The sequence below is a fragment of the Vipera ursinii genome, assembly GCF_947247035.1.
Source record: "Vipera ursinii genome assembly, chromosome: 1".
In the NCBI taxonomy this organism is placed as follows: domain Eukaryota; kingdom Metazoa; phylum Chordata; class Lepidosauria; order Squamata; family Viperidae; genus Vipera; species Vipera ursinii.
Window position 1 is genome coordinate 353,037,226 of NC_139512.1, and position 15,337 is coordinate 353,052,562.

At 45.8% G+C, this 15,337-nt stretch overlaps 1 protein-coding gene across 1 annotated transcript in view; it reads right to left on the reverse strand.

Moving 5' to 3' along the window:
• Positions 1 to 2,949: 2,949 nt before the first annotated feature.
• RNFT1 (ring finger protein, transmembrane 1) overlaps positions 2,950 to 15,337 on the reverse strand; it is a 36,668-nt gene continuing 24,280 nt past the window's right edge. Inside the window, exons 6-9 of the mRNA XM_083379831.1 lie at positions 15,032 to 15,190; positions 12,626 to 12,691; positions 8,387 to 8,488; positions 2,950 to 3,744 (exon numbers count right to left, since the gene is read on the reverse strand). Coding sequence (XP_083235957.1) covers positions 3,610 to 3,744; positions 8,387 to 8,488; positions 12,626 to 12,691; positions 15,032 to 15,190 — 462 coding nt within the window. The 3' untranslated portion in view covers positions 2,950 to 3,609. The remainder of the gene's footprint in view (positions 3,745 to 8,386; positions 8,489 to 12,625; positions 12,692 to 15,031; positions 15,191 to 15,337) is intronic.

The window sequence follows — 15,337 nt, forward strand, 5'->3', positions numbered from 1 at the left end:
TATCTTCAGTAATTTAAGATTCAACCCTGGTACTTTAAGGAAGGGAGGGGATGGGAAGAGCTCAACCAAGTGATGCACAATGACAACTTTTCACCATTTTAAAACCATGTTCTTTCTGCAAAACGTTAGCTGGCTGTGTTAACCATCCATTATGAATCCGACTACAGCTGCCTTACAAGGAATGGTATGAGGGTTGTTACCTCATTCTGTACTATTTACTGTAATGAAATATACTTGATTTCAAAACAGATGGGTGTAAATAGCAATTAAATGCAACTTTGAACAAATGATTGAATTGTGATTTCTTTATTTCTTGTCCTTGAATGGAGAAACTTGGGTTTCCAAGCTAATCTGAGGTGCTAGGTGGCAATGAGGTAAAATGTTCGGGCCTCTGAAAGCAAAAATGTGCAGCTAAATAGTAGCTGTAGGGAAAGATAGGTGTAGCTTTTTAAAATGTAAGAGATTCTCACCAAACACTCAATGGAAGAAATATAACGGATCCATTATTAACTTTGAATAAGGAAGCATGCTTCTGACTGCAGGATCCAATCTGGGTTGGTCACCAGGATCAGCGGTTTTGTCTTCCAAGCTTCCAGACTTGTGCTGCAGCCCATCTTCGGGGAACTTGTCTCTCACCAAAATGTGTGCTATGGGCTATTTTGTGTATATCATTTATGTGGTGCCTGGCTGTGTGCCGCTTTTTAGATGTTGATTGGGTTGTGTTGATAGCTGGCTATTAAAGTCATTGGCTGTTGTTTCCTTGTGATGCCAAGCCTTCGCCTCCTAAGTACTTGATAAGCTGGTGATACATCAACACTCCTGTTGATTGATGAAGGGCCCATTTCCCAGGCTTCAATCTTTTCCCCAGCTGTTTTTGTATCTGCTCGGCCAGCAATCTTAGTAGCTGCGAAATTGAATATGTCCTTGTTCATTGCAATGTGAGGCTACCAAGGAGTTTGGATCTCCTCAAACTCCTCTGCTAAACAGAAGTTCCCTGCAGATGGGCTCCAGCACGAGTCCCAGAGCTCAGAAGACTAAATCTCTGGTCCCGGTGACTTAGATTGGATCCTGCAACATTATCCTGGGACACGTAGATTCACCTTCATTCATGCTTCTGTTTACTTTCTGGGCAAAGCCGTGATGAAGTTGGTTTGAGTTTGGCTTTCCAGATTTTGATGAAATAAAACTAATGAACCCAAGTCAATAATGAGTGAGTATACTGTAAGTCAGGGGTCTTCAAACTTGGCCCATTTATAACTTGTGGACTTCAACTCCCAGAATTCCTCAGCCAGGCTTGCTGGCTGAATAATTCTGGGAATTGAAGTCCACAAGTCATAAAAGGACCAAGTCTGAAGACACCTGCTGTAGGTCAATGAATCCATTCAGAAACCAGTCCTTATATAGTCGCCTTATAAGGGAGACGAGCGGCATAAAAATTAAGGTTTCCTGCCTGAACAAGGGGTTGGACTAGAAGACCTCCAAGATCCCTTACAGTTCTGTTACTCTGAATAAATAAAAATGCAAACCATGCTCAAGAACCATAAACTGGACCACAATTTCCATCGGTAAGGAAGGTGGCAGTTATGCGAATTGCACCTGATTTTACCACCTTTTTTTGCTGCAGCTGTTAAATAAATCGTGTGGTCATTAAGTGAATCCAACTTCCCCTCATTGATTTTGCTGATTGGAAACTGGCTGGGGAGGTCACAAATGGCAATCATGTAACTCAGGAGGCTGCAGCTCTCACAAATACACGCGAGTTGCCAAGTGCCTGAATTTTGATCACATAACTCTGGGGAGTCTGAGATGGTTGCAAGTGGACGGGCTACCTGTACACAGGTAGTCCTCAAATTACAACAGTTCATTTAGTGACCAAAGTTACAACAGCATTGGAAAAAGTGACCACGGTCATGTGAACAAAATTCAGATGCTTGGCAACTGACTCATAGTTACAAAGGTTGCAGCTTGCCGGGGTCATGCAATCACCCTTTGTGTCCTTTTCACAACAGTTACTAAAGAACGGCAGGTGATTCACTTAATTAGCAAGGAAAGACATAAAATTGGGCAAAAATCACTTAACTGGTTCACTTAACAACAGAAAGTTCGGGCTCAGATCTATTCATTAAGTTGACTACAGGTTGACTTGTACCTTAGATTGCTAGAGAGCGAAGCAATGTACGGCTCAGATGTCTTTGGAATCCAGATATTCAGGTCAATGTGTTTTGAGCATCAACATTTGGGTCAACAGCTGCTCTAGTCTGGTAGCCTGAACAGTTAGAATTGGGATACATTCCCAGTGCAATTTCTGTGAAGAATTGCCAGCAACTTTTAGAATGCCTTTTTCTCTTTCCATATGATCCTTCAAATCAAGAAAGTCTCATCAACCAGATGCTAATATATTAGACCAGGGGGTCCCCAACCTATGGGCTGTGTCCTGGTACCGGGCCGAGGCCTGTTGACCAGTGCCCCCAAAATAGCAGATGAGCCCCATCCCACTCGCGGTAGAACCGCCGCACGGTCAGTGGCGGCCCTATTTGCGCATGCATGGGGACGCTAGCACCAACATGTGTGCACCAGTAGCCCATTTGTGCATGCACCTGTGTACCAGTGCACATGCCCTGGGTGCACGCAGCCCATTTGCACATGCGGGTTCTAGCGTGCGCCATGGGTGTGCATGGCCCACGTGCGCATGTGCACTCACACTAGTGGGCACCATCATACACGCACCCATTTGTGCATACATGCGCAGGCTACACGTGTGTACATTTCCCTGCTGCCTTTCCTTCCAGGCCGCCAAGCTGCAAAGGTTGGGGAACTCTGTATTAGACATGGCGTGCTCCCCTATCTATTCCTCGGTCAGGAGTGAATTCGTGTCATGCATTAAATGTAGGGGAAAAAATGAGTTTATAAATATATAAAAGGTTTAACACAAGAATCGCAGGCTGACAAGATTCAATCTGCATTTATTTTCATCAACTATACGCTACATTTTTTTTTCAAAGAAGCACTAAAATACAGTGTTCCTCTTTAGTAAAAATCTAGCTGCTTATGACAAAATATAGGCCAAAACCTTTATTCTTTAAAATTCAGACTTACAAAAAGTAGAAAAGTCCTATCCGTGTTTGCATAACTGAAATTTCAGCTTTCTGGGCATGGAAAGCACAAATGATTCCATGATTCTTGCCCTGTGATGGCCAGGTACAATGGTTAGAGCATCCCCAAGGGAAACGAACACATGCAAATCCGATAAGGTGGATTTTCTAGCTCCGAATCTAAAGCTTGCATACACCAGATGTTGACACTGGATGCAAGGAAGGTATCCCGTTGCTAATTTGGTAGACTAGTGACTGTAAAAATAATCTTTTGATACTCGAGAGAAGCTGGAGAATTTCCCAGCAGCAGCACTCAAAGGATTAATTCCATATGGAAAATTAAGTAGTATACAAGCTCGGTGTCTGAACGAATTCAAATATAGTCAGTGGAGAGACCCAAGGCATTATTCTGTCTGTATCCCTCTCCATCCAGTCATATCCTCTTAACACCTGCACGCTTGGCGTTCAAATGAGTCCATACTGTGAAGCACACAGCCACTTTATTTTTTTAGTTTGTTTAATAGAGTTGCAATTGTGCAGAGGTTGCGCCATCGTACCACTTGTTGACGTGCGTGGAAAGGACCGTTCGACACAGGGGACACGTCTTCTCTCGGTTCAGCCACAGAGCGATGCACTCGTCACAAAATATGTGCTGGAAAAGACAGGATGGAAACATCAGGGAAATGACTATAGCAGGGGTCCCCAACCTCCGGGCCATGGACCAGTACCGGGCTGTGGTATGCCAGCAACCGGTCCGCACAAACAAAGCCCCATCCGTAGGATGCAGGCAGCACTCAAAACCACACACCCTCCGGTCCACGGAAAAACCTCTCTCCACGGAACCGGTCCCCGGTGCCTAAAAGGTTGGGGAGCTCTGAACTACAGGTAGTGTGGTCAACTTATGACCGCCATGGAGCCCAAAATGGCTGTTGCTAAGCCAGACAATTGTTAAGTGAGTTTTGCTCCATTATGCCACCTTCCTTGCTGCAGTGGCTGAGCGAATCACTGCAGTTGTTAAGTTAGCAACACGGTTATTTAAGGGAGTCTGGCTTCCCCGTTGACTTTGCGTGTCAGAAGGTCGCAAAAGGTCGTCACGTGGGCCCAGGACACTGTGACCATCATAAATATGAGAGAGTTACGAAGCATCTGCTTTGATCACATGACCACGGGGATGCTGCAACATGGGGTGGAAAAAAGGTCATCGTTCACTTTTTTCAGTGCTGTTGTAAATTTGAAGTCAGTAAATGAACTGTTGTATGTGGAGGACAACCTGTTAAGGGCTCAGTTGCCTCTGTTCTTACCTCTAGGTGTGGATTCTAAGCTATGCTTGGTATAAGACAGAGGTCCTCAACCTCCTGGGCACCAGGGACCGGTTCCTTGGAGAGAGCGTGTTTCATGTTCTGCCTGCATCCCGCAGATAGGGCTTTGTTTGTGCAGACCAGTTTCTGGCATGCCACGGCCCGGTGTCGGTCCACGGACTGGGGATTGGGGACCCCCGATTTAAGATACTGTTTCTACTCAACCATTATCTGGGAGTCAAGTCCTGGCAACTGGAATTCTTTTCTCGTTGGTTCAAAACATTTCACTGCTTACTCAAGTAGCATCCTCAGTCTGAGCAAGCTGGCTAGAGTAGAGGGACCCCTAATATTTCCTCCAGAGAGAGTCCCCCTTACAAATTTGCTCAGGCCGAAGAAGCTACAGATGATCCTTGACCTTACAACGCTTTGTTTAGTGACTGTTTGAAGTTACAAAGGCACTGAAAAAAGTGACGTATGACTTATTTTTCGTACTTTTTAACGACCGATGCAGCATCCCTGTGGTCACATGATCGGAATTCAGAGGCTTCGCAACTGACTCATACTTAGGACGGTTGGGGTGTCCCTGGGTCACATGATCCCCTTTTGCGACCTTCCGACAATCGCAGTCAATGGGGAAGCCAGAGTCACTTAACAACCAGGTCACTAAATGGACAACTGCAGTGATTCGCTTAACTGTAGCAAGAAAGATTGCAAAATGGGGCAAAATTCTTGTCTTGCTTAGCGACACAAATGTTGGGCTCCATTGTGGTCATACGTCGAGGACTCCCTGTTCTTGGATAAGCAGCGAAACATGATTAGGGGAATGGAGGCTAAAACATATAAGGAATGGTTGCTGGAATTGGGTATGTCTAGTTTAATGAAGAGAAGGACCAGGGGTGACATGATAGTAGTCTTCCAGTATCTCAGGGACTGCCCCAAAGAAGAGGGAGTCAAGCTATTCTCCAAAGCACCCGAAGGCAGGACAAGAAGCAACAGATGCAAACTAGTCAAGGAGAGAAGCAACCTGGAATTAAGGAGAAACTTCCTGACAGTTAGAACAATTAACCAATGGAACAACCTGCCTCCAGAAGCTGTGAATGCTCCAACACTGGATGTTTTCAAGAAGAGATTGGATAACATTTTGTCTGAAATGGTATAGGTTTCCTGCCTGAGCAGGGGGTTGGACTAGATGACCTCCAAGATCCCTTCCAACCTATATAACTTTAATTCATAAAACATGAAACTCAGTCAACTGAACACTCAAATTGGGTGGCACTAATGGTTGACACAGGTTGCTGCCAGCGTCCTAGGTATCAACCAGGTATCTCCTTAAAATGTAAGATGTTCCGAGTAGCGCAGTTTTTTGTAGCTTTGCTGGAGTTATTGCAGGAAGCTGCAATTTCTTGATGTGTTTTGTAAAGTTTTTGGACATAGTTCCCAGTGCCCCGATGACAATGGGTATCACTGTTACGCGTTTCATCCATAATCATGCAGTTTCAATGGCCAGGTTGCGGTATTATTATTATTATTATTATTACTATTATTATTATTATTATTATTACTATTATTATTATTATTATTATTATTATTATTATTACTACTACTACTACTATTACTACTATTATTATTTTCAAACCAGCAAGCAAAAAAGTTCTAGTCGACATAACTTCCAGAAAATTCTACTTGGCTGGGTGGGAATCTTCGCTGACACACTCAACTGTTGTTCAACTGATACTGCTCAGCTCGAAATCAAACTGATTAATTAATGCACGACAAACAATGGTAAATATCAGCTGAACCTTTTAGAAACATCTCCCCCCCTCGAAGAACTATTGTCAACTCTACGAACGAATTTGGCTGAAGCCATTTTCCCTTCATATTCGATTGCCACAGAATTGGGAGGGGGAGAGATGAGTATTTTTTAGCTTAATCAAAGCAATAAATTGTTCTGTGGGAACCAAGGTCATTACTGATTGCATTTTAGAGCCCATTCAAATAGTTAATTGGGGAATGTGATTTGTGACATATTACTGGGGTGGGAAGTTCAACTTTGTAACATTGTAACCTTTTGGGAGGGGAACATGGTGTAATAAGATGGAGGGTTTGTTGTCACTGTGAGTTGGGGGGTGGGAGCACGAAGGGAGGCTCAGCTAATCTCAATGTATACATGGTTGTACTTTGACAACTGGCGGATTGAATCCCGAGTGCCGCGTAACAGTGAGCGCCTGTTACATGTCCCAGCTTCTGCCAACCTAGCAGTTCGAAAGCACATAAAAATGCAAGTAGAAAAATAGGGACCACTACGGTGTGAAGGTAACAGCGTTCTGTGCACCTTTGGCGTCTAGTCATGCCGGCCACATGACCACGGAGACGTCCTCGGACAAGCGCTGGCTCTTCAGCTTTGAAACAGAGATGAACACCGGCCCCTAGACTCGGAAACGACTAGCACGCATGTGCGGGGAACCTTTACCTTTACTTTGACAATAAAGGTTCATTCATTCTAAGTTCAGTCTTGGTTTCACTTTTGACCATGCCGTTACTATGTAGCCAAATAAATATGTTCTTTAAAGGAAAGTTTTTTTGCCCTGGAGTTCTTTTACTGGTCTCATTTATTGGAACCATGACAGCTATTTTGAGTTAGCAGCCAATCTCCTCAGCATGTTTAGGAAAAAAATAAAGGTATTTTATTTTTAACTGAGGATTTTACACTACTAATTGTTGCTGACTCTAGGGGGCGCCACTCATCTCCATTTCAATGGCCACTGAGCCAGCACCGGCCGAAGACATTTCTGCACTCATGTGCCCAGCATAACATCTCGGAACGCTGTTACTTTCCCACCGAAGTGGTACCTATTTATCTACTCGCGTATGCGTACTTTTTGAAACGGCTAGGTTGGCAACAGCTCTTTGGCTGATGCTTGGGTCTCAAACCCCGGCTGTTGGCTTTCCAGCCAACAGGCCCAGTGTCTTAACTGCTGAGCCATCATGCCACCCCAATTAAGAAGGATATTGCTTTAGACATGCATGCAATTTTATAGGGAAGGATCAACATTTTTGTATACTGCCCAGCATCATTCCTGGATGTGTCAAAGGAAGGGAGGGGGAATAACTAGATCTGGAAAACCAATGCTGAGCTGCAAAGTCTCTGCCGTTATTTTCAACTTAATAGACGTAGTCCTTCACTTACAACCAGTCACTTAGCAATGGTTTGACAAATTAGGACAAATCCCCAGAAGGTGCTAATGACCCAGTTCCGAAGTTCCATAAGTGCTGGTCTCCACCCACCCCCGCAGTCACGTGACCACATTTCAGGCACTATTTGCAGAATCCCGCAGTCAAGTGACCACGATTTACGATTTTACCGAGGCACCGGTGTTTACATCCAGTTTTCAGCAGAATTGCTCTATTAGCAGGGATGGAGAACCTTGGCTCTTTTATGACTTGTGGACTTCAACTCCTAGAATTCCTCAGCCAGCCATGCTGGCTCAGGAATTCCAGGAGTTGGAAGTCCACAAAAAGTCATGAAAGAGCCAAGGTACCCCACTCCCTGCTCTGTAGCATACAGTGGTTTCGCTTAACAGCGACCACAATCACTTAACAAAGGTACCAAAGCAGGTGGTGAAATCAGGTTGGTCATACGATGAGCCATTTCACAACTGTCACGGCTAATGACCAAAATGGGCAGGCTCCATTACGGTTGTAAGTCGAGGACTACCTGTAATGGGATCCCAAAAGCTTCCGGACATTTTCACTTTGTCTTAAAACTTCAGTTTCAGATCTGGTGATGCTCGTGCAAGAGTTAGGATGCTTGAAGGCAAAGGACCTACCAATATTTGCAAGACCGACTGAACTATGTGCTGAAGATTTCACTCGTTGCGGAAGTGCCGCTACAATAAGAACGGTGCACACTGACTTGTTTCCTGTCCCATTTGCTAGTCTTCAGTGCAGGAGCACACAAGGTGTGGCTTACAAGCATTTGAGTGACATGTGTGTTACCTGGCAGAGAAGGACAACCGGCTTCTGAAACTCAGCTTGACAAATAGCACAAAGATCATCTGCGTCAGCACGTTGTCTCTTGCTGGCCATCACTCCGTAGCTCTGCAAAGGGAAAGGGGGAGGAGGAGGAGGAGGAGGAGGAGGAGGAGGAGGAGGAGGAGGAGGAACATAATATCAGAGGAGCTGGAGAAAAGAGAGTATTTAGGGATCCTTGGTGCTCTCTGAGCCTGGTTGTTTTCTTGCAGACGTTTCACGACCACAGTAGGCTACATCAACAGTGTAAACCCCACACTCCCTTCTAGCACTGATGATGTTACCTAGTTTGGGTCATGAAATGTCTCCAAAGAAGACCACCCAGCTCAAGAGATCACCAAGAACTCCTCATTTCAATCCTGAACTATAAATATTCTCCTTTAGTTTCCTGTTCTGCCCCAGAACCATCCTGCACTTTTACTGACCTTTAGCCCACATTCATTTATGGATTGTTTTGCACCCTCGATTAAAAAAAATAATACAGAGCAGATCTCCCTGGACAGGAAGGATTTGACCCATACGTATCTGGACTTTCCAAAGCAACCGTGCGGACATGATTAATTTTATTTATATATATAATAAAAAAATAAAGACTTTCAGTCACTGGCTACTTGCGCGGACGATGTTCATTAGTTTGGGAATGAAACGTCTGCAACAAAACAACCCAGGTCAGGGAGCACAAAGGACCCCCACGGCTGCCGGCCTCTTTGTTAATGCAAGACTCTGCTCGCAGGAGAAAGCAGACACACAATACTCAGAATTTGTATCATAGGGCCATCAGAGTTGCCTTCTGTGAGATGGGCAGCTATAGCAGTGCAATGAGTAAATCGATTAATCAGAAAGCTGCACAGCAAAGCAGCTTTGGAGGAATTCAGTCCTTCCAGCTGCTTTTAAGACACTTTAATCATCGCCCTCTCTGTGCCTTCTGAACAACAGACACCTCTGCCACAATAAATAAAAAATAAAAAAATCTCTGTCTCTAAAACAGGGGTGTCAAACTCAATTTCACTGAGGGCCGCATGAGCATTGCGGTTGCTCTCAGGGGACCGAGTGGGTATGGCCAGGGTGGGCGTGGTCTACTGGGTGGGCGTGGCTAGAGTGCGTATGGCCTACTGGGTGGGCGTGGCCAGCTCTACATCGTTTGCATCAAGGGTGCCTATGGGGGCCTGGGCAGGAGTGGGACAGATCTGAGGGTCTCTGGCAGGAGGGTCTCTGGGCCAGGGCCAAGGCAGTGGGGGCCGTTCCCTCACTGTTTCCAGGATGGCTTCGCGGGCCGCATGAAACCACTTCGCGGGCCAAATCCAGCCCCCGGGCCTTGTGTTTGACATGTCTGAGATAGATGATAGATACAGATAGAGGATGGATGGATGGATGGATGGATAACAGAATAACAGTATAACAGAATTGGAAGGGACCTTGGAGGTCTTCTAGTCCAACACCTGTTCAAGCAGTAAAGTAAAGTAACCGATACCAACTATTATGTTAACATTATAATCCTATAAACCAGAGGTCCCCAACCTATGGGCTGCGGCCCACTACTGGACCGCAGCCTCTTGGCCACTGGGCTGCGTAAGTGGCTGGCTAGTACCTGCGTGTGTGCTCAACCCCCCTCGTGCCAGCACCAGCCTCGGGGGCTAGCCTCAGCACGACCCTTGGTGCGATTCTCGCGCTGGCGCTAGCCTCAGTATGAACCTCGTGCCGGCACTAGCCTCGGCATGTCCCTTGGCGTGACTCTTGCACTGTGCTAGCCTCGGCACCAAGGCTTTTCAACCAGTGGTACAGGTACCACCTGTGGTACATTGGCACCTGGCAGGTGGTACGCAAGCATCCTAGAAAAGTGGGTAGTGGGGGAGGGCAATGAGCTGAACCGGTGGCAGCACCACACAAGCCTGAGCGAGAGATGGCTGGAGCTGCAGGGCTGTCAGGGCTGAGCGAAAGCGTCAGGATCAGCGCCGGGATCCAGCTGGAGCTCAGCACTGACCCTGGCGCTTTTGCTGAGCCCAGAAGAAGCGCCGATCAGCTGGAATGTTGCAGCATCTCCAGGGTCTTGTGATTTACATTCAGATGCTTGGCAACTGATTCATATTTATGACGGTCACAGTGTTCGATGGTCATGTGAAGTGAACAAAACCTGCTGCAACCACCCAACAAAGGGGGGGGGGATAAAAACCAAACACCCCCCCACCCCACCCCCACTGCCAATCCTCAACAGAAATGCTCACAACAATGAAAACCTCGGACAGGAGGAAGAGACCCACTGGGCGGGCAGGCAGGCGTCTTGCTCGGCTGTGGCTTGGGGGGCGCTTTTTCAGTGCCATTGTAACTTCGAACAGTCACTAAGCGAACTGTTGTAAGTCGAGGACTACCTGTACTTCATCACTTTTTTCCTTTTTTGGGTGGGGGGGGGGTCATCAAGTTTTTGACACCTTGCTAGGCGACTGGTAGTACTCGGATGTTGCCATATCGTGAAAGTGGTACAATGGATGAAGAGGTTGAAAAGCCCTGCTCGGCACGACCCTTGTTATGAGTCTCGTGCCGGCGCTAGCCTCGGTATGAACCTCATGCCAGCGCTAACCTTGGTATGACCCTTGCGCCTGCACTAGCCTTAGCGCGACCCCTGGTGTGACTCTTGCACTGCACTAGCCTTGGTATGAACCTCGTGCCGGCTCTAGCCTCGGTACAGCCCTCGCACCTGCGCTAGCAGCCCCATTTCGGAGCGCACATGCTCAGGGCCCCGTTCACGCATACGCACGGGCAGCTACATTTGGGGGTGTGCGCATGCATGCGTAAAGGTGTCTGCCCCTCCTTTGCCCACCGGGCCGCCAGCCCAGAAAGGTGGTTGACCCCTACTATAAACTATGGCACAATGAACCACAACCATTGCGACAGGCTGAACATCAGTTCTTGTGGAGTTCTAATGGCTCTGAGTTTGGTTGTTGGCTTGCAGACGTTTTGGGACTCAACTAGGTAACATCATCAGAGCAAGGGAGTGTGGGATTTGCTGCCTGTTTGTATACAGCACCTTGACCTGCCAGTTTGGCTGGAGGTGAGGTTTCTTCCTTGGTGATTCCTTGATTAGGGTATTGGTTTCTGCTTGACTGTTTGTCTGGTGTTAATCCCTGCTTATCTAAACGCTGGCTGCTGAAGGGGTGATCCAGTCCTTTGCTTTTCTTCCTAGGTTTTGTCTTTTGAATGGTGTGTAAATGTGGGTTACCTCTATGGGTCTGTTGATGACTGATACCTTCTTCTGTCAGTTCTAGTGTTATTCTAGAGTAGGGGTGTCAAACTGCTGGCCCACGGGCCGGACGCATCATGAGGAAACTGCGCCCACCCCATTGCCAGCAATGGGGCAAACGTTGTGATACGACGTGCGACGTCACGTGACGTCACGAGTTTGACATGTCTGTTCTAGAGCTACCACCCCGCTGCTTGTGGTCTTATTGAAGAGTAGGAAGTTTTAGGGCAGGGGTCTTCAAACTTGGCCCTTTTATGACTTGTGGACTTCAACTCCCAGAATTCCTCAGCCAGGCACGTGTGCCTGGCTGAGGAATTCTGGGAGTTGGTCCACAAGTCATAAAAGGGCCAAGTTTGAAGACCCCTGTTTTAGGGACTTAGTTTAGCTTGCTTTCAATATGAAAGACATTTTCTGGGGCAAAGCGGTATTCTACGCTCAGAGATCTCTCTCTGCGTTCTAAAACATCAGAGAATCTCTGCGATAGTGGCCGGGTATCAACTGATTCACTGAATTAATTCTTTAATCTGTGATTGAAATAAACACAGATTCGTTTTCGAACTCCTATTAAGAGTGAGACTCATCCGCCTGCAGATCATGCAGGTAGCCCTCGACTTAAAAACATTTGTTTAGTGACCGTTTGAAGTTACGCCGGCACTGAAAAAAACTGACTTATGACCGTTGTTCACACAACTGTTGCAGCATGCCCCCGTGATCACGTGAACAAAATTCAGTGGTCTGGCAACTGGGTTCATATTTATAACGGTCGCAGCGTCCCCAGGGGGTGTGTGTGTGTCACGTGATCCCCTTTTGCGACCTTCTGACTGCAGTGATTCACATAACAATGGTGGCCAGAAAGGTTGTAAAATGGAGCCAAACTCACTTAACAACCGTCTTGCTTAGCCAAAGAAATTTTGAGCTCAATTGTGGTCGAGGTCTATCTATAATTCTTTTTAGAGCACACAAATACTCACCGGTCTTGTGAAAAATATCCGTAGGACCCTTTTGAAGTTTTTCAGGTGGGCAAACAAACTCAAAAGCTGAAAAGCAAACAAGAGAGAAGAGAATGTAGGGTCTGTCCTATAGTAATAGTTCTCTTGGCATTTCAGACTTAAAGCATTTTTCAGAAGAAATTGAAGTCCTTATGTGCCCTATCGTTAAATTTAGTCGGCGTGTTCCTATGAGCTTAGACCACGAGTCCCCAACCTTGGCAACTTTCAAGACTTGTGGACTTCAACCCCCAGAATTCCCCAGCTAGCCATGCACGCACTAGCCAGCCTGTCCCACGGCCCTGTGGCCTGCAGGCTGCAGCTCACTACTGGGCCACGGCCCACAGGTTGAGGACCCGTGTCCTAGACTGGCCCAGCCAGAGCCCTGACTTGAACCCTACTGAACATCTTTGGACAATGGCTGTCCACCGATGGTCATTATCCAACCTGACCGAGCTTGAGAGGATTTGCAAGGATGAAGGGCAGAAAAAACCCCGATCCAGGTGTGCAAAGCTTGTCGCGTCACACCCCAAAAGACTCAAGGCTGTAATTGCTGCCAAAGGTGCTTCAACAAAGTACTGAGTGAAGGGTCTGAATGCTTATGCCAATGTGATATTTCAGGGTTGGTTTTTTTTTTCTTTTTTTAAATAAATTTATAGACATTTCTAAAATTCCGTTTTCACTTCGGCATTATAGGGGTTCTGAGTGTAGATTAATGAGAGAGGACAAAGTGAATTTCAGCAACTGTAGAATCAGGCAGCAGCTTAACAAAACTGACAAAAGTGAAGGGGATCTAAATACTTTCTGAATAGAATAAGAATAATAGAATAGAATAATAACTTTATCGTCACTTTGAATGTACACTAATTGGCATACATTTAAAATGAAATTTCGTTGCATACAGCTCTCAAAGGGTCACCACCTCCAATATACACTACATAAATACGACACAAATAAATACAGATGTATGCATATACCCACATATATTATATGACACAGAGAAACAACACAGTCTAGTTCGGATTATGTATACATGTGCATGGCGAGAAAAATGAAATCTTGTTTGTTTACCAGACAGATGGCATAGGGAACAAAGCTATTACAGAATCAGGTGGTCCTGCTATAAATACTTCAAAACCTCCTCCCAGAGGGGAGCAAAAGGAACAGACCATGAAATGTGTGTGTGTGGCGGGGGGGGGGGTTTCTCTAACAATGCTTTGAGGTCTAAACACATATAAGTGCTTATAAGCGGCATCCTGAATACCAGGGAACGAGCTTCCTATGTAGGTGAATATATCATAGAGTGGTAAGAGTTGGGAAGGACCTCAGAGGTCACCAAGTCCAACCTGCATACTGCAGGATTCACTACCCCATCCCCAATAGGTTATTCATCTATTTCTGGAAATGAAAAGCAGAGATGACCTTGGAAAAAGTATGAACTCCAGGTGAATTGCTTCTAGGTATTTGTGATTCAGGGTCAGCCTGTGGGTTCGGCAGTAGGGTCGGACGATTCAGAGGAGGAGGAGGAGGAGGGGTTTGGAGAGCCTGCAGAGGACAGCTCTGAGGCTTCGCAAAGCTCTCAGCCAGGCCCCTCCCATCTGGTTACTACGCAGACCCAGCTGTGCGAGCCTGACAGCATGGATGAAGATGACCTACAGCTGGCCCTGTTCAAGGACGCCCGACGCAGGAGGCAGTCAATCAGGAGTAAACAGAGGAAGGCAATGGGGCACCTCGGAAGGAGGCAAAGAGAAGCCACGCCTTGAACTGTTTAAAAGGGGAATGTGTGGGAGGGCTGGTTTGCTGAAGGCAAAGGTTTGAATAGCTCCTGTTTTAGTGGTTCGTATTTTGTTTTGCTCAGTTTGCTCTGTTTTGGATCTGTTTTGTGTAAATAAATTTGGCGGGCTTACTTCCAGCCTTTTGCCTTTTGTAAAGGGGTTGTCCCTACCTTTTCTGCAGGGCCGGTAGTAGGCTGGAACAGAACACTAGGTGAGTTGGGTGGTATGAATGAACAAACCAACGAACCATTAAGGGACTTTCTGAATGCACTGTATAGTCGTAAGTGAAGGGCTATCTGTAACATTGCAAACTGTGTGTTTTAAATATGTTTTTACTTAGTCAATAACAATAAGAACTGTATTACCCTAAGATGAGATATTAGATATTAAGGGAAAAAGAGAGGAAATATCTGATGTTGTAACTTGAGATTTATACTAAAGATTTATGTATGTTATTGAACTATTGATTAACCCAGTCACCACGTTGCTTTTTAAATACTTCATTGTAAAATTAGAAAACTAATAAAATATTATAAAAAAGAAAAAAGAAAACTGTGTTTTCACTGTTACTCCATTCTTTTTAGGACAAGACGCTTGGAAGGAAACGAATGTTTACCTTTAGGATAAGATACAGCAAAGCCAACAGGATGCCAAAACTCCACCCTATGGTGCCATCTGATTCGCTTAAGCCAACAAAGTATCGAAACCAAACAGGTGCAGGAACCACCTTACCGTAGCACTGGCAAAGCTCTTCCAACAGCATATACCAGTAACCCTGTGGAAAGCAAGGGAAACACCACAAAAATGAATGTTAGAAGAAACATTCGTACAATACAGGGAGTCCTCAACTTACAACATTCATTTAGTAACTGTGTAAAGTTGCAATGGCATTGGAAAAAAGTGACCTGTGACTAGTTTTCAT